The sequence below is a fragment of the Ovis aries genome, chromosome 3 (genome assembly GCF_016772045.2).
Source record: "Ovis aries strain OAR_USU_Benz2616 breed Rambouillet chromosome 3, ARS-UI_Ramb_v3.0, whole genome shotgun sequence".
Taxonomy (NCBI): Eukaryota; Metazoa; Chordata; class Mammalia; order Artiodactyla; family Bovidae; genus Ovis; species Ovis aries.
In genome coordinates this window covers 213,972,895-213,991,928 of record NC_056056.1, presented here as the reverse complement: position 1 = coordinate 213,991,928, position 19,034 = coordinate 213,972,895, and the positions used below count along the sequence as shown (strand labels likewise).

Below are 19,034 nucleotides of genomic sequence, written 5' to 3'. Positions count from 1 at the left end.
CCGCTTCTCTGAGTCTTTCCTCCCATCCGGAACTTGTGGATAATGACACCAACCTTGCGGAGGTACCGAGGGAATTATAGATGATGTACGCAGAGCAGCTGGTACAGTCAGTCCTCTGTGGAAACTACAGTGACTCCCCACCTCTGGGATGATGACCATCAAGCAAGAAGAGCATCTGGCTGCCGGCTCAGAAGCTGACCCAAGCCACTTCCGAGCCCGAGCTCCACTGTCATCACCCGTGTCTCGGGGGCCCATCCCAGCTGGACCGGGCACTCCCCTCATCGTCCTTCCACACTCAATTTTTAACAGATTAGTAAAATATGGGAGTTCCCTGGCGGTCCAGTGGCTGGGACTCCGAGCTCTCACTGCGAGGGACCGGGCTCGATCCCTGGCTGGGGAATTTTGTGCTGTGTGTTGTTACTAGGTCACATTCAACTCTTTGTGACCTTGTGGACTGTACCCCGCCAGGCTCCTCTGTCCATGGGATTCTCCAGGCAAGAATCTGGAGTGGGTTGCCACGTCCTCCTCCGGGGGACCTTCCCAGCCCAGGAACAGACGGCTGTTTGCAAAAGAGCTGGGTTTAATGTGTGAAGGGCATCCACCTACTAGAGGTCTCGCAGTGTGGAAAAAAAGAATTAGTAAAATCACACTGAACTGATTCTTCCCAAATGTGTTCAAATGAAACATCGAAAACTCAGCTGTTCTGCTTCCCAGAGTCTGTTTCTGGCACAAGGACCCCACGACCAGCTTTTGAACTCAAGTGTGAGTGGCAGACGCTGGGCTGGAGCTGGTGAAACAGCGACACCCTGTGGCCAGACAGGAGCGCAGCCAGGCGAGGAGCTGGGGACCTGGCTGTGGCTCAGGGAGATGGTCCCCACCAAGGAAGGAACACAGCCCCTTACATGTGCGAGTGGACTCACGTCCTTGTCCACAAACGCTCCTCTCGTCCTCAGCCCAAGACGGGAAAGCAGGACCATGAGTGCTCTCCAATCAGAAGGACGCAAGCAGGCGGCCGCAGGGCATTTGAAGACGGCAAATTCCACATTTGCCATCTCTGCTCCCAAGGGCCCTGGGAGATTTACAGGAACATCTGGCCACCCTCATCCCTCCTGGATGTTTCTTTTTGGTGAGGACTCCGGCCCTGCCGGCCAGGGGGTGCAAAGGAAGCAGCTGGCACCGTAGTCATTACCCTCAAAGGGGAATATCTTTATTTTGTTGTTGCTTTTTAACTGTTTTAAAAAATCTTTTTCTTCTTTCTCAAAGGGACGTGTCTTTGCAATTTGGTTTTGGCCAGGCAGCATGCAGGACCTCATCCCCAACCAGCGATAGAACCTGAACCCCCTGCAGTGGCAATGCCCATCCCTCATCATTGGACTGCGAGGGACGTCTCAAAGGGAAGAACATTTAAATCATTAGCAGGAACTCCTGACCCTTCAGGTCGAGCTCAGGGTAAAACAGTCTACATTCTGGGACGGAACGGCAGCAGGTTTGTCACCGTGCAGGGACACCCAGACGGTGTCCAGTCTGGGGACACCTCTTAGCAGTTTTACCCCCTCAGTCCTGCGAGACAGAGAAAGGCTTCACCTCACCCCTGAAGGTTTTGAGGGAGCAGGGGCCCCCCTCACACTCAGCCTGGGCTCAGGTTTTCACCCCTTTGAGGAAAGTCTCAGGACCGGCCCCACAATTACATGATGTCATGGGTAAGGGACTTTGTTTGACCATGTCCAGAGTAAACAGTTAGCAGTCTGCATGGGACAACAGCCATTTTGCTTTTTTGCATTTCTTTTCCATGGGGATGGTCTTGATCCCTGCCTCCTGTACAATGTCACGAACCTCATTCCATAGTTCATCAGGCACTCTATCCATCAGATCTAGGCCCTTAAATCTATTTCTCACTTCCACTGTATAATCATTAAGGATTTGATTTAGGTTATACCTGAATGGTCTAGCAGTTTTCCCTACTTTCTTCAATTTCAGTCTGAATTTGGTTATAAGGAGTTCATGATTTGAGCCACAGTCAGCTCCTGGTCTTGTTTTTGTTGACTGTATAGAGCTTCTCCATCTTTGGCTGCAAAGAATATAATCAATCTGATTTCGGTGTTGACCATCTGGTGATGTCTGTGAAAAGAAGAGAGGCGAAAAGCAAAGGAGAAAAGGAAAGATATAAGCATCTGAATGCAGAGTTCCAAAGAACAGCAAGAAGAGATAAGAAAGCCTTCTTCAGCGATCAATGCAAAGAAATAGAGGGAAAAAACAGATAGGAAAGACTAGAGATCTCTTCAAGAAAATTAGAGATACCAAGGGAACATTACATGCAAAGATGGGCTTGATAAAGGACAGAAATGGTCTGGACCTAACAGAAGCAGAAGATATTAAGAAGAGGTGGCAAGAATACACGGAAGAACTGTACAAAAAAGATCTTCACGACACGGATAATCACGATGATGTGATCACTAATCTACTACTACTACTACCACTAAGTCGCTTCAGTCGTGTCCGACTCTGTGCGACCCCATAGAGGGCAGCCCACCAGGCTCCCCTGTCCCTGGGATTCTCCAGGAAAGAACACTGGAGTGGGTTGCCATTTCCTTCTCCAATGCATGAAAGTGAAAAGTGAAAGTGAAGTTGCTCAGTCGTGTTCGACTCTTAGCGACCCCATGGACTGCAGCCCACCAGGCTCCTCCGCCCATGGGATTTTCCAGGCAAGAGTACCAGAGTGGGGTGCCATTGCCTTCTCCGGATCACTAATCTAGAGCCAGACATCTTGGAATGTGAAGTCAAGTGGGCCTTAGAAAGTATCACTACGAACAAAGCTAGTGGAGGTGATGGAATTCCAGATGAGCTGTTTCAAATCCTGAAAGATGATGCTGTGAAAGTGCTGCACTCAATATGCCAGCAAATTTGGAAAACTCAGCAGTGGCCACAGGCCTGGAAAAGGTCAGTTTTCATTCCAATTCCAAAGAAAGGCAATGCCAAAGAATGCTCAAACTACTGCACAACTGCACTCATCTCACATGCTAGTAAAGTAATGCTCAAAATTCTCCAAGCCAGGCTTCAGCAATATGTGAACCGTGAACTCCCTGATGTTCAAGCCGGTTTTAGAAAAGGCAGAGGAACCAGAGATCAAATTTCAAACATCCGCTGAATCATGGAAAAGCAAGAGAGTTCCAGAAAAACATCTATTTCTGCTTTATTGACTATGCCAAAGCCTTTGACTGTGTGGATCACAAGAAACTGTGGAAAATTCTGAGAGAGATGGGAATACCAGACCACCTAACCTGCCTCTTGAGGAATCTGTATGCAGGTCAGGAAGCAACAGTTAGAACTGGACATGGAACAACAGACTGGTTCCAAATAGGACAAGGAGTACGTCAAGGCTGTATATTGTCACCCTGCTTATTTAACTTCTATGCAGAGTACATCATGAGAAATGCTGGACTGGAAGAAACACAAGCTGGAATCAAGATTGCCGGGAGAAATATCAATAACCTCAGATATGCAGATGACACCACCCTTATGGCAGAAAGTGAAGAGGAGCTAAAAGCCTCTTGATGAAAGTGAAAGAGGAGAGTGAAAAACTTGGCTTAAGGCTCAACATTCAAAAAACAAAGATCATGGCATCTGGTCCCATCACTTCATGGGAAATAGATGGGGAAACAGTAGGAACAGTGTCAGACTTTATTTTGGGGGGCTCCAAAATCACTGCAGATGGTGACTGCAGCCATGAAATTAAAAGACGCTTACTCCTTGGAAGAAAAGTTATGACCAACCTGGATAGTATATTCAAAAGCAGAGACATTACTTTGCCAACTAAGGTCCGTCTAGTCAAGGCTATGGTTTTTCCTGTGGTCATGTATGGATGTGAGAGTTGGACTGTGAAGAAGGCTGAGCGCCGAAGAATTGATGCTTTTGAACTGTGGTGTTGGAGAAGACTCTTGAGAGTCCCTTGGACTGCAAGGAGATCCAACCAGTCCATCCTGAAGGAGATCAACCCTGGGATTTCTTTGGAAGGAATAATGCTAAAGCTGAAGCTCCAGTACTTTGGCCACCTCATGCGAAGAGTTGACTCATTGGAAAAGACTGTGATGCTGGGAGGGATTGGGGGCAGGAGGAGAAGCGGACGACAGAGGATGAGATGGCTGGATGGCATCACGGACTCAATGGATGTGAGTCTGAGTGAACTCGGGGAGATGGTGATGGACAGGGAGGCCTGGCGTGCTGTGATTCATGGGGTCTCGAAGAGTCAGACATGACTGAGAGACTGAACTGAACTGAACTGATGGGACAACAAGCTGGAGTGTGTCCTCCCATCCAAACACCAGCAAAGAAGCCCCTCTCACCTCCATGAACTCTGAACCCCCTGCTGAGGTCCTGGGGAAGTTGGGGGCACCGGCCAGGGGTCCTCCCAGGAACTTGGCTCAAGGACCAGTGAGGGAGTCAGAGTGACTTCCAGTGGCTGTCAGTTCGGACCCTGTGGGTCCCCACCACGAGGGGCAGGGCGCAGACGGAGGGAAGCCCAGTCTGGTAGGTCCCAAGGGTCTGGGACAGGCAGCATCCCTCCAAACCCCGACGTTACCTTCCTCCTTCAAGCTGGCTCAGATCAGCCTCTGTCACTTGCAGCTTTGAGAGAACAAACCACACAGACTGAAGCCAAGGACATGGTTTTTAATCTTTTGTAGGCCAGTTGGTTTAAACATCTTCTCTCATGGACCATTCCTCTCAAAAACCTCTACCAAAGGAATCTGAGTGACCGTGTGAGGAGCTGTTAAGGGTAACACAGCCAGACATTCCTTGGTGTCGAGAAAGGAGGTTCTTCTCTAGGTACGAAGACACAGCAGGAGATGGGACCACAGATGCCCTTAGGCAGAACCTGCAGTGTCATTTGCTTTTTATAACCAAATTAATTCTGCAACCCCATCCCTTCCCTAGAAACAACCTTTTCTAACATGAAACCGGTGTCTTGAGTGGCTACTGGCTCAACATCTCTCCCAGCAACTGCCTCCCTTTCTAGAGTCCCTGAGCTCTGCCTTATTCTCCCTGGCCCCAGACACTTGCTCCTTGGAAGAAAAGCTATGACAAACCTGCTAAGCTGCTAAGTCACTCCAGTCATGTCCGACTCTGTGCGACCCCTTAGACGGTAGCCCACCAGGCTCCCCCATCCCTGGATTCTTCAGGCAAGAGCACTGGAGTGGGTTGCCATTTCCTTCTCCAATGCATGAAAGTGAAAAGTAAAAGTGAAGTCGCTCAGTTGTATCCGACTCTTATTGACCCCATGGACTGCAGCCCACCAGGCTCCTCCGTCCATGGGATATTCCAGGCAAGAGTACTGGAGTGGGGTACCATTGCCTTCTCCATGACAAACCTAGACAGCATATTAAAAAACAGACATTGCCAACAAAGGTGTATAGTCAAAGCTATAGTTTTTCCAGTAGTCATGTATGGATGTGAGAGTTGGACCCTAAAGAAGGCTGAGCGCCAAAACAATTGATGCTTTTGAACTGTGGTGTTGGAGAAGATTCTTGAGAGTCCCTTGGACTACAAGAAGATCAAACCAATCAATCCTAAGGAAGGACTAATATTGAACCTGAAGCTCCAATACTTTGGCCACCTGAGGCAAAGAGCTGACTCACTGGAAAAGACATTGATGCTGGGACACACTGAAGGCAGGAGAAGGGATGGCATCATCGACTCAACGGACATGAGTTTGATCAAACTCCTGGAGATAGTGAAGGACAGGGAAGCCTGGCGTGCTGCAGTTCATGTGGGTCACAGAGAGTCGGACACAACCGAGTGACTGAAAAACAACAAGCAGATACTCCAAAGCTGGAGATCTGGCCCTGGACCGGACATGGTGACACAGAGAAGCCAGCAGAGAGCATCCCATCACCCGTGCAAATCCAAGAGCCCAGGAGGATGGATGGGGGGTAAGATGGGGGGCCAAATGTGAGGTTTAACCTCCAACCTCTGAGCTCTGTTCAGAACAGCAGAGTTAACAGCCATGGTTGCTCCCTGAGTTACCTTTGGGGGGGCGGGCATATATGCGTCACCTTATTAATTCTCATGACATCCCCCGTCCCTCTCACCCAGACCAGGGCTCTGAATGATCCCCGTCCCCTCACCCTCCTGCGTGTGTGTGTGCACCGTGCAGCAGGTTTCTGAGGATCAAAACTAAAAAGGAGCCACGCATCCAAATAAGGAAAGAGATAGAAGCTTCAGTGGAGGGTGTTTAATGTCGGAGGGAGCTACATCTGGGGCAGAGCCGAGCCCATGCCAGGAGCTGGCCCCGGCCTGCCCTGGCCTCCCTGGACAGGGAGGGCCAACGGAAGTATCAGAGCATCTGTTCCCAGTGGTGCAGGAGCCCGGTGCGACCACCTGACTGGGCACCACCTGGCTTTCTGCAGCTCGGGCACAGATGCTGTGGGAGCCGAGGTGGGAGCCCGTGAACCCTGGAGTAAGAAAATCTCTCACTGGAAAGACGGGCCCCAGAGTCGGGGGAGGAGCTGATCCGGCCATCAGAGGTGACAAGGGGCCTCTCCTCTTTCCTGTAACTGTGGATTCTGCAAGCACACACAGACGAATATGTGAGAAGGCACCGGGCCTCTCACGGAACCGGTCAGTGTTCTGCTGGAGACCCAGAAGATGCCAGGGGTGAGGCTGAGTTCCCATCACCATCCAAGGGGCTGCCTGGCTTAGCAGCTAGGGTCGCAGGGCCGTCACCCACCCAACAAGGACTCCAGATGCCATCCACTTCTCCCTCCAAGCACCCTCTCTGTCCTCAAGGCCTCGTCGGGTAGGCCATGAACATTCCCAAGCCCCCACCTCTAGAGAGGCCCCGCCAGGGCAGAAGCCAAAGCCCACGTCCCACCCACTGGGAGCAGAGACCCCCAATCCTCAAAGACCTCCAGCATCTCTTAAATAAGCTTCTCCTTTCTGTTGTCTTCTTTTAATTATTTACCATCCAGCCTTTCCTTTATACAAATATAAAATATATTTATATAGATTTATATCCCATGGACTCCCGGCCCCGCTCAGAGGAGCGGGCAGCAGCCACAGCTACTTGCAGACGAACTGGTCCACGACCTGCGTGCACTTCTTGCAGCGGACGAAGCAGCACCAGTGGAACCTGCAGTGGCAGCGCTCGGTCCGAACGCTCTTGAACTGGTCGTAGCCGCGGCCGCAGCACATGAGCGCACAGCCGTCCAGGCCCTCGGACGTCTTGTTGCACAGGCGGCCCCGCGTGCCCAGCGAGCCCGTGCTCTCGTCGCGCAGGCAGTAGTCCGGGCTGGGGTCCACGTACACCAGGTCCTCAGGGGTGGGCGGCTTGAAGCGGCTGTTGACCAGCTCCAGCTTGCCGCGGCGGGTGATGCGCATGGCGGCCGCGCTGTCGTACTTCTCCTTCAGCTGGTCCCCCACCTTGCGGAACTCGGCCAGCTGCAGCCAGCAGGTCTTGAGGCTGCAGGACCCCGAGACGCCATGGCATTTGCAGGCCACGTCTGCCGTCTTGTACACAGCCTGCGGAGGGGAGAGAGAAGAGGATGAGGAGAACGTCCCAACAAGAGATGCCCGGAGGCTGGCTCGGGTCGCCACAGGGCGAGTGCAGGCGGGGGCTGGCGGGCTGGGCGTGTGCAGGGGCTCAGGTTCTCCAACCGCGTCCAGAGGTCTCTCCAGACTGAAAGGACATGAAGAGCAGCAGCACAGAGAAAACCACAGGGAGGTGATGCCCAGTCTGATCTGCTTCCAGAACGGTACTTGCCCTTTCGACTTTGTTGCTGTTTAGTCGCTCAGTCATGTCCGACCCCATGGACTGCAGCCCGCCAGGCTCCTCTGTCCATGGGGTTTCCCAGGCAAGAATACTGGAGTGGGCTGCCATTTCCTCCTCCAAGGGATCTTCCCAAACCCAGGGATCGAACCCGCATCTTCTGCCTCTCCTACACTGGCAGGCAGGCCCACCAGGGAAGCTCCTTTCTGTGTTATCCAACTCTTATTACTTGAAATGTGTCATCGTTACCAGCAGGGGAAGAAAAAAAGATATTTCTATCTTGATCAATGTCTCAAACAAATAAAAACCAACAAAATGAGTCCAGCTTCTACATCATACAGAGTCCAAGACAGAAAAAAAAGAATCAGCTGTACCAGGAGCCTACAACAGAGACCTTGTCCGGCCACAAGCTCTCTCCGATCCTGCCAAGTCCCCCAGGAATTAAACGCTCCCCTTTTCTGGGTTAAGTGGGTCATTAGCTCTGCAGAGCCGTCGGGCTCCTCCCCATAAACCACAGCACACTTGTGACAAGACACCCCCTGGGAGTGGCTGCCGATGTGGGGAAGTGGGGCGGGCCCTCTGCCACGGGACAATGGATTGGGGGAGGGTGATGCTGGGAAAACAAACCCACCCAGAAGTCACTGAACCACAGCAGCGGGAGGAGACTGAACATGGGCTACCCCAGACCCAAAGGGAAAAGCAGGAGCGGACCAGAAAGCTGCTCACAAAGTGCTTTTCAGCGAAAGCATACGGACGCATTGTGTCCAGCAGCCCTGGCAGCCATCCCAGAAGTGCAGATGGTGGGATAAAGATGCAGGTCCGCCGCCCAGCATTTTCTCCTGCCACAGCTATTGTCACCGACGCGGGCAGAACTCATTTGTCAAGGGCTCCTCTCAGCTTTCTTTTCAAGGGTCCCCAGATTGTGTCTTTATTCGGCAGGAACCGCTGCAGGTGCAAGCAAGAGCTTCCACACCATCAGCTCGTATTACAACTGCCCGGGCTCCTCCTGATTTTTTTCTGGTGCAGGACTACCCCCACTGTCTTAGGGTGGAGACACTGAGGACCACCCAGGAGGGAGTACACCCCAACCTTGGGGCTTAAAAAGGATTTAGGATGGAGAAGGCGGGCAGGCCCCTCCCCGAGCACTTGGCTGGCGGCTTGAAGGCAGAAGTGACCCCCCATTCCTACAGGCACTTCAAAGACAGCGCCTGCAGTCACCCTCTGGCTCTGATCCCCCGGGTCTGAGCTGGAGCCTGACATTCCCTGGAAATGGTCCTCGGTTTGGAGAGGGACTTCCGGCACGAGGAGGAAACATTAAGGGCCTAAAGCTGTGTACCTGCCCTAAGTGAGTGGGGGAGAAGGCAGGATAGCATCTATCTCCGCGGCGAGCAAACACTCAGGGGATCTGGGGAAAGAGAGCTGGGGAGGCTTCAGGGGAGGGACAGGAATTCCAGCAAAACGAATCTAGAAGGTAGAGAGCCACTGAGCCTCACTATTCACACGTTCATTCTCCTTCCTCCAGGAAGAAAGACATCACAGAGACAGCAACGCCTGTATTTTAGATATTTCACCGTCGCTCATATATAGACCTGCCTCTTGCAAGAGAAGGGGGAGGGGATTTTGGCCTTCCTGGTAACTGAAAAAGCAATAGCATGTTCGTAAGTTTTTCTTAGTGCTCTATCTTGCCCCCAGCAGAGCCCACTCCCCCTCTTCCACATGTAACAGCGTGGCCGAGCTCAGTTACTGGCAGGATGTCACAAGGATGGGGCAGTTTTCATCTAGAAAATGCTCAGAGGCCCTGCAGTGACAAGGCAGTATCAACCCACTGCTCTGGCCTTCAGTATGTAAAATGGGGTCACTGGAGGTTCTCAAAGGCAAGAGAAATTTCTCACAAAGTGTCCCTGACGTTTACACTGCACCAATATGTCAGATCCTAGATAGCCTACTTTAAAAAAAAAATCCAGTTGTAAAATAGCAGCTCAGGCACTTTCCCATCCCCGCCAGTACTCAGTCCTTCCCGAGGAAGGCTCTGTGTAGGTGTGAGGAAGTGGGAGGCCTGCTCCTTGGAGGTGGGATGAGAACTCGAGAGAGAGACAGAAGTTCCCCACCTGGAGCAGATGGAGGCCGGGGAGAGAGAAAGGGTTGTGAAGAGGTATGGAGCCTACAGGATGGGGGCCCAAAGACGGGGAGCAGACGGAGGAAGCCGGGGAGGGTGTGGGAAGGGCAGATGGAAGGCGCAGCAGAGATAAGGGCTGGAAAAAGCAAACAAACAATTAAGGGTGATGAAATGAGGAGCCAGCAGAAGTGGGGTCAAGATTCGACTGATAAGACCGGCTGAGGGTAGACGCCTGGTCCCCTCTGCCTCTGCAACCGAGTCAGAGAAGGAAAACCTTCCTCCCTGTGGCCTCTTGCTAGGAGGCCCAGGGGAGTTTCCTCTGCACTGACACATACGCCCACCAGCTAAAGAGCAGAGCAGAGGGCCCAGGGCGAGGAACAGGAAGTCCGTCTGAAAGGATCCACTGCCCTCCAGACACAGATATCACGGAGCACAGGGGATGCGAAGATGGTGGATGGCAACTGGGCTTCCTTGGTGTCTCAGACAGTAAGGAATCTATTTGCAATGCAGGAGACCAGAGTTCAATCCCTGGGTCAGGCAGATCCCCTAGAGAAGGGATTAGCAACCCACTCCAGTATTCTTGCCTGGAGAATCCCATGGACAGAGGAGCCTGGAGGGCCCACGGGGTGGCAAAGAATCAGACACGACTGAGCGACTAGCACAACGCCTGCAGGTGGTATTTACTGGGATCTTGAAAAATGGGTAGAATTTGGGCGTTTAGGAGACAAGGTGAAGACCTAACATTTTTAGGTTTGTTTGTTTCTTTTTATCAACCAGGTTAGACGCCCAAAGACAGGCAAACAGAGAGGAGGTGGAGCAGATGGAAGACGCTTCACAAATGACTGGAGGAGCCGAACAGCACTGGTCTCTGAGCCTAGGTTCACAGACCAGAGCCGTGGCCTGGACTCCTGACTCACCACAGATGGGCACCCACACCTGGCTAAACAACACTCTGAACACAGACTCTGCAGAGAAGATGCTGGGCAACAACCAAGTCTAATCCCGACCTGATATCAGATAGTGACGGTGCTAAGCATCCTACCAAGACCGGGGACCCCAAGTCATATGAGAGGCAATTCCAGTCCTTTTGTTTGACATGTGCTCCTACGAAACATGAGTTAATTTTTTTTTTTAATTTAACATAGAAACACTTTCTAAGACGTATATCCATATCCTATTACTGAATCACCAATGAACCAACATTAAATTTCTGAATTTATTTCTCCTCCAGAAACTGCCGTTCCTGTTTTTTTTTTTTTTTCCACTGGCTCATCTTTGGTCTCGTGAAGAACCTTGCCAGGCCCCGAACCTGGGTTTGACATGGACCTGGGTGTGGACAGCTCTCCCGGAGAAAGGTCTGTGTGCTTTCCTGAGAGGTCGGGGACCAGAAGGGTCTCCTGCCACCCAGCACTCAGGCCTCACACCTCTCTCCAGGGGCACCTGGATGCACAGTGGACACCTGACCAGCAAAAGAGAGAGCTTCCAGCTTAGCAAGCCCTCTAGCCCCCACAGAGCAGACCCTGCCCGGGAAACAGGAGCAGACTGTGTGCCCGGAGGTTGGGGGCTCCCTGAGCTGGTACAGCGGATGGGCACAGAGCTTTCCAGCAGCTGTTCAGGAAGCCTAGCACCCCGGGGCGCTCTGCACATAGGATAAAGCCAGCTCCCCGAAACCTATGTGTTACTTTCCACTGAAATTGAGGCTCGGAAGCCCTTGTGTCTTTTATGAGATTGATGAGCCTAGGCCTTCAAAGGCAGCCACCTTCTGCATTTCCACTCAGGTTAAAGCACACGTACAGGTAAGAATCTCCGTGGTCAGACTCATCTCTTTCTGGACCAGCCAGAAGCTGGCAGCACAGCCCAGGAACAGCCGATGGTGTAGGTATGTGTGGGGCGGGTAGGGTCCTCCGTCTGGGTGTGTATGGGGGTGAGGGTGTCTATAGTTTGGTGCGTGTGGGGAGGGGGATTACATGGTCACTGCCTATGTCCTGGTGGCCAGCAAGCCGCCCAGGTGCACAGGGGGCAGAGCCCACCCTCTAGGTACGTGTGGGGCAGGGATCGCTTACCCTCCGGCCTGCCTCGTTGTTCTGCAGGTTCATGAGCACGCGGCCCTGCTCCTCCGAGCCCTTGGCGAAGTTCTTCTCCCGCTCGCGGGCGTCCACGAACTCCTTGGCGAAGCGGTAGCCGTAGTCCACGTTGTCGCCGCAGCCGCCCCACAGCCAGTCCCGGGGCAGGTCCTTGGGCCGTGCGGCCCGGCTGCAGCCACAGGTGGACAGCTCGCCCTCACGGCAGGCGCGGCTGATAGCATTCACCACCCCGGCCGCGCTCACAGCGTAGGTGAAGGCCGTCTCCCGGCTCCCTGCAGACAGAGGGGCAGACAGACAAGGGGAGAGGTGAGGCCCTCCCCCGCACCCCCTCCCCTGCACCGCCCTGGCCCGCACCAGGAACAGGGCATCTCCCACTGCCGAGGCTCCAGGGTTAGAAAGCACCAGGACCAAGAACCCAAGTGTCCCTTCAGCGCCAGCCAGCACCTCATCCCATCTGGATAACTTTACCCACCGGCACCTTCCTATCAGGCCAGCCTGAATGGACCAGAGAGTGGGATTAACACGTTTGTGGACCAGCCCGAAGGAGGCTGAGAAGGGATCACGGGACCTGCAGTGCGACTCCAACCTGGCATTCATCTCTCCCTCACAGACATGCTTCTCACCCTCCACAAGTCACTCATCTGTCTGTCTGTGGCTGCATCACCTAGGTAAACTCACACATCTGTCTACAGCTGCATAACTGAGGTAAACTCACACACCTGTCTATAGCTGCACCCCCTGGCTAAACAGCGGCCAAGACCAGGAGTAGAAATGAGCCAGTATCACAATGACCAGAATCATCCCAGCCACTTCCCTCTGTCTCCAAGGTCACCACTGCCTCCCACCCAGCAGCGCTGGGGCACAGACACTCGGCACAGTTTCTCTAAACGTCCAGATCATTTCCTGTAAAGAATCCATCGCTAAGGCGAACCACTTAAAGGACCGTATGATGTATGCTCTACTTCAATAAAAACGCTTATAAAAATAATACTCGGCCCCCAGAGACATGCAAATCAAAATCAAAGGCATCACTTCACACCCGCGAGGAAGGCTGTCATCCAAAAGGTGACTAGTGACAAGTTGATGAGAACATGGAAAAACCGGAAGCCTCATGTGCTGCTGGTGGCAACGTTTGATGGTGCAGCTGCTTTGAAGAACAGTCTGGCAGCTCCTCGAAAGGTTAAACATAGAATTACCACGTGACCCAGCAACCCCAACACCTAAGAATATAACCAAGATAAACGGAAACATGTGTGCACAGAAAAACCTCTACCTGAATCTTCATCACAACATTATTGATACTATCTAAAAAGGTGGCAACAACCTATAATGACCATCAATGACACAGATGAATGGGTAAACGGAAGGTGGTATTGTACATGCAGTGAAATAGTATTCAGCCATGAAAAGTAATGAGGTAATGGGGACAGGCTCCAGCATGGATGAACCTTGAGGTATTAACGCGAAGTGAGCACTTCACATTTTGTATTGGACAGACCCAAAAGGCCACATATGAAATGTCCACAGTGTGAACTTTCATACAGACAGAAAGATGAGTGTTGTCTGGGGTTTGGGGAGGAGGGAGAAGACATGGAGCACACCCACGAACAGGAGTGCGGTGTCTCCATAGGGCTGTGACAACGTCCTGGCTGGTTGTACAGCCTGCTGAATATACACGGGACTGCTACACTTTAAAATGCTGTGCTATATACAATGTGCATTATATTTAGTAAAATCATCATGAGAAATAATAAATTATACTCATATGGACTCAGACATGGAGACAGGTGTTCTTAGCAAGGAGCTGAGATTCAGTCCTGATTTCAGTGAGGGAACTGGGCAGAATCTTCTTTTTTTTGAAAATGAAATAAAATTTTCAACTTTTTAAACATTCAAAACAACTTAAAAATTTTAAACATTAAACAAATTAACCTTTTTGAAAATTAAAAAATTTTCTTCTGTTTGGCTGCACTGCACTGCATGCAGGATCTTAGTTCCCTGACCAGGGATCAAACCCATGCCTCCTGCAGTGGAAGTGTGAAGCCCTAACCACTGGATCACCAAGGAAGTCCCTTTTTTAAAAAAAATTTATTTTAACTGGGCAGACTCTTCTGTTCCCCATGTCCCCCTCTTCTGAGCCTCCGGGGTCAAAGGCGGCCATCCCACAACCTTGTCTTGGCAGGTGGTGAAGCAGGCAGTCTGAAGTCACTGCTACATCCAGTGTGATGTGCCACCTGGCCCTACTTCTGGATGGTTGGGCAGGACACAGCGAAGTTTGCAACTAGAACACACGGGGCAAATCAGTTTTGCTCCTTTAAGCCGGGGCCGACTTCTGGTCAGATGCGGAGCAGAACAGTACCAGGAAAGCCAGGTGACACGGGAAGCCACACGGGACCAGCGGTCGGGACTGACATTTGAACCCCTGTGAACTTCGGCCAGAGTCAGGATCTATGGGTCTAGGGAATCAGACTGTGTGAGTTCCCAGGATGGTAAGATGGCCAAGAGGTCTTTGGGAGCGGGGCCTGGACCCTGCTTTGAGGGAGTCATGTCTGAGAAATCTTCTTAAAACGGGCCTTGGCACCCTACCTGGCAGCCCGGGACAGATACCATCTGAAGCTGGACCAGACCTACACTCTGTCCGTCAGGAGCACTGCTTTACAACCTGCCTTGGAGAATCGGGGCCTTCCCTGGTTGAGACGGTAAAGAATCTGCCCGCAACGCAGGAGACCCGGGTTTGATCCCTGGGTCGGGAAGATCCCCTAGAAAATGGAACGGCAACCCACTCCAGTATTCTTGCCTGGAGAATCCCCTGGACAGAGGAGCCTGGCAGGCTATAGTCCATGGGGTCACAAAGAGTTTGGACATGACTGAGCATCTAGCACTAACACTTGGGAGAATCATGTTGGGTGCCCAAGGCCACCCAGCCTGTCTGTGTTAAATGACACTAGTCACCAGAATGTTCTTTCCCAGAACAAGCTGCAAGATGACTTCCTACCACTTCCCTCTGCTGGAGCTAATCCCTCCTGCGTCTGACAGCCCTTCAGTATTTGAAAACAACGAATATGCCTTTATGTTTTCCCCTTTCCAAGTTACATATGTCTGATTTCCTTTTTTTTTTTTTTTTAGTAAACACACTTTGCAGAGCTGAGTCACCCTTCTCAGAACTGCCTTTAAAAACAATGTTTCTGCAGCTGAGTGTTTACTGCAGACAACAGGGCTCTGAGGGTCCCAGCCCACCATGTAGCTGGTGACTCACCCACCGGTGAATCCGCTTGGCATCTCTCCCGGTCATTCTGCCTCCTTTGTTTCGGAGCATCACTGGGCCTGGAGTGCAGGCAACCCCGCCCTACTGGGGCAGCATGGGAGTCTCAGGTGAGTCTCGGAACAGACCTCATGCTGCTCTCAGCAAGCAGGGAACTGGGGACTTCGGAGTGGATGAGCAATGTGGGGACATCTCTATGTGTGTGCTTAGCTGCTCAGGTGTGTCTCACTTTTTTCGACCCTTGTGGACCGTAGCCCACCAGGCTTCTCTGTCCACGGGATTCTCCTGGTTGTCCTGCAGTGTAGGCAGATTCTTTACCATCTGAGACATCAAGGAAGCCCATGTGTGAAACAATTCAGGGGATAAATGCTGATAAACCAGCAGCCATGGAGCTCCTGAGAGACGGTGCATCTCCGCCCAACAGGGAGACAGCGGGACGACATCACGCCCTCTTGTCCCACGGCTGCCCAGCCTCCGGGTAGGTGCCTCCAGGTGAAGGGCCTGGTGCCCTCTGGGGCGCTCTGCTGCCCTCTGGTGGTGGATGCTTGCAGTAGCTCTAAGGGGAGGTTCCACGCCAGACACCGGGAGAGGACCAGTTAGAACCCAGCCTCCGCCCACCTTCCCAGGCAGCATAAGCCTGCAGGGAAGGTGCAGAAGGGGACAGTGACAACAAGGACAACAGCAGTGTTCCGTCTGTGACAGAACAGGGCCAGAGACTGGTGTCCGCTTTCACTGGTGAAAGCGTGTGTGTGTCCAACTCTTTGCGACCCCCTGGACTGTAGCCCGCCAGGCTCCTCTGTCAGTGGGTTTCTCCAAGCAAGAATACTGGAGTGGGTAGCCATTCCCTTCTCCAGGTATCTTCCCGACCCAGGGATCAAACTTATGTCTCTTACCTCTCTGGCACTGGCAGGCGGGTTCTTTATCACTAGTACCACCTGGGAAGCCCTCCCCACGCAAACCGGCACACTCCACAGAGATTATGGTCCCGACACCCCTTCTCCCCTAAAGCAAAGCCTCACTTTTTTGGTCTTCACGTGACAAAACCACATGAACTGAACAGAATCTGGCCAATGTCAGGCATTCACTCGGTCCCAAAGAAACACTAGCTCCCTGGCAGTGATTATGGGGTGCCTCTCTATACCTTTCACGAGGAAGAAAAATTGATGGGGGGGGCATAATTCTTGAGGTATGAGCCTACTGTGTTCCCCTCTCTGCCGGCTGAGAATTAAAGCCACCTTCTTATTTCCTCCAAATTCTGTCTCCATATTTTTTATACAGCTTTGGTGGGCAGAGAAAGCCAAGATTTTGGCCTGCAACATACCTGGGCCATTCTAGTTTCTTCACCTGAGATACAGTGGGCAGGGAGAACGGCTGACCCAGATACCCACCAGGAAGAAATGACTATTTGAGAAGAACTGATAAAGAGTGCCTTGGACTGCAAGGAGATCAAACCACTCAATCCTAATGGAACTCAGCCCTGAATATTCATTGGAAGGACTGATGCAGAAAGACTGATGCATTTCAGAAGATGCTGATGGCATCTCTGGCTCAATGGACATGAGTCTGAGCTAACTCCAGGAGATAGTGAAGGACAGAGAAGCCTGGCGTGCTGCAATCGATGGGGTCGAAAAGAGTTGGACACAACGGAGTGACTGAACAAGGATAAACTATGAATGAAGCCCACCTGACCCCCAGGTCCATTCTTTTGGGAAAGTTGCCCAGGAGGAGGGTTACAGGAACTCATGAGCACTCCTTTCACAGACTTCAAGCTGATATTCAAAGGAGAGAAGCAAGGTTCCAAGTGTGCTTCCCCGACCTCACTTTCTCCGCATGGGCCAGGTGCAGGGGCTCCACAACAGAAGCACAGAGAAGCCTGAGCTGCCCTGCTCACTGCCTGCCAGAAACGCAGCCTAGGGGGACTCCCGAAGGTCGCCTTTAGGGGGAAGCTGTTCTGGGAGAATGTGAGCTGCGACCTGAGGCTCTAACACCTTTCTTTTATGGCCCTGGGGATAAGAGCCAGTAGAATAGGGGCCGGATTTCTCAATTTCTTGCCAGGGAGGGGAGGACTGCATTTCAAAAGGACCTAAAACAATTAGACCCGAGATCACACCTCCATCTAAGCAATAGGGCAGCCCAAGAATCTTGGGCCAGGAGCTGGAGAGGGAGATGTGGGAATCCAGGTGGGGGTTGGGGGAAGCGGAGGGCTTCGGGGAGTGGCGGGTGGGCGCTCATCTTCCTCATTCAGTCTGCCCATCCCCCACTTTCACACACATTCTCTTTCAAATGAAAAGGCCCAGACTGGATCTGGGTTGGGTTAATGACAGCCACTGCCAATCTGATCCAAAGTCTCTCTGAGTCCAAAAGGAAGAGACGAAACTCCGTAGACACTCAGGGCTGCAATCTTGTGTTCTCTGCCCACAGCTCGGGAGGAGGCCCTGGAGCTGAAACTGGGCACCAGTGGTGGGTGAGCTTCTCAATGTGCTCACACTCAACACGGACCCTGACCCCAGCTCGAGGCCTCGCCCGCTGGGTGGGAGACTGAGGGCCAGCTGACCACCCGCCACTGGAGACCCCCTCCTTGCCAGCGGGTCCCAGCCCATCCCCACTCACCGATCTGCAGGACTCTCCCAAAGACGGAGGCGTCGTCCACGGTGCTGCAGTTCCAACGGCGCTGCCGGAACTGATGCTGGCACTCCCTGATGCCCGTCCTGGCGCCCTCCCCGATGTAGGCCATGTGCTCCTGGTAGAGTTGGCAGAGCTTCCTCTGGCCGGCGGACAGCCCCGGGAGCTGGCTGCACACAGGCTGGGCCCCGATGATGAACATCTCGGGTCTCTGCACCGGGCTCATCGCCAAGGACCTGCAGCCAGAGGGCCGAGGTGAACGTATGGGCCAGGGCAGCAGCAGGCCCGGAGCTCCACCCCCTCCTGGAGGATGGCCCTGAGCCAAGGGCTTGGGAAGGAGAGTTAGTACAAACAGAGTTCCTGCCTTCAAAGGGAAACAGAGGCACAGAGGTAGGCGACACGCGAGACGCGGAATGTCTGAGACCGCCTTGAGCATTTAGATCCAAGTGACCAGAGGGGGAAGGGCGCTCAGCGATGGGAGCAACCTTTAGGAGACTGGGGTGAGTATGCAGGGTGGACGCAGGGTTCTGTGCAGGAGTGTCGAGGCCACTGTGGCCCAAGGGTGCCACATGTGTGGAAAGTAACCAAGGCCTTCAAAGAGAATTCCCCTTAGGCCTTAAAGTCGAATGTGATTTACATACAGGGCCAGATACTCTCAAAGTTCTCACTTCCTGCTCACCCCCACAGCCCCTGAGCCCACCCTCTAGGGCTCTCCCCTGGCTCATAGAATAAAATGCTGAGCTGTGAATCTGCCAGCTGAGCAGGATGAGAGCAGAGCCCAGACCAAACAGGGGTAGGGGGGTGGGGGGGGGTGGGTGCCTGACGTTTCCCTTTGCACCTAGCAATGACAGTCATCTTGAAAACACAAAAGGAAGCCACACGTGGTCCCGTCAATCCCTCATGCGGGTTTTCAGACTTATAAACCGGGGACCCTAGTCTCCTTGCCCTCACCAGCAGAAGGAAAAAAAATCAATATTCTTATTGATCCTATAACAAGAAAAGCTATTTCTAACAAGCCATGGAGATGGGGACAGTGGGGGTGGAGTGGGGGGCAGGGAGAAGGGATTGCAGCCAGGACCAGAGAAGCCAGATGAACTAATCCTTCATCCTCTGGGAGCCGTCATGTTAACTCTGGGGCTGGAGAGAGAGAGGAAGAGCTGTCCGGTGTCCTGGGGTTCTATAAAGGAATGG

General features: G+C 52.6%; 1 protein-coding gene across 2 annotated transcripts in view; it reads right to left on the bottom strand.

Annotated features, from left to right (window-relative positions):
• Positions 1–1,181: 1,181 nt before the first annotated feature.
• Positions 1,182–19,034, bottom strand: part of WNT5B (Wnt family member 5B) — an 86,548-nt gene continuing 68,695 nt past the window's right edge. For both annotated transcript variants that reach the window (XM_027968043.3, XM_042247695.2), the window contains exons 3-5: positions 17,832–18,079; positions 11,939–12,231; positions 1,182–7,512 (exon numbers count right to left, since the gene is read on the bottom strand). In XM_027968043.3, coding sequence (XP_027823844.1) covers positions 7,054–7,512; positions 11,939–12,231; positions 17,832–18,079 — 1,000 coding nt within the window. In that variant the 3' untranslated portion in view covers positions 1,182–7,053. The remainder of the gene's footprint in view (positions 7,513–11,938; positions 12,232–17,831; positions 18,080–19,034) is intronic.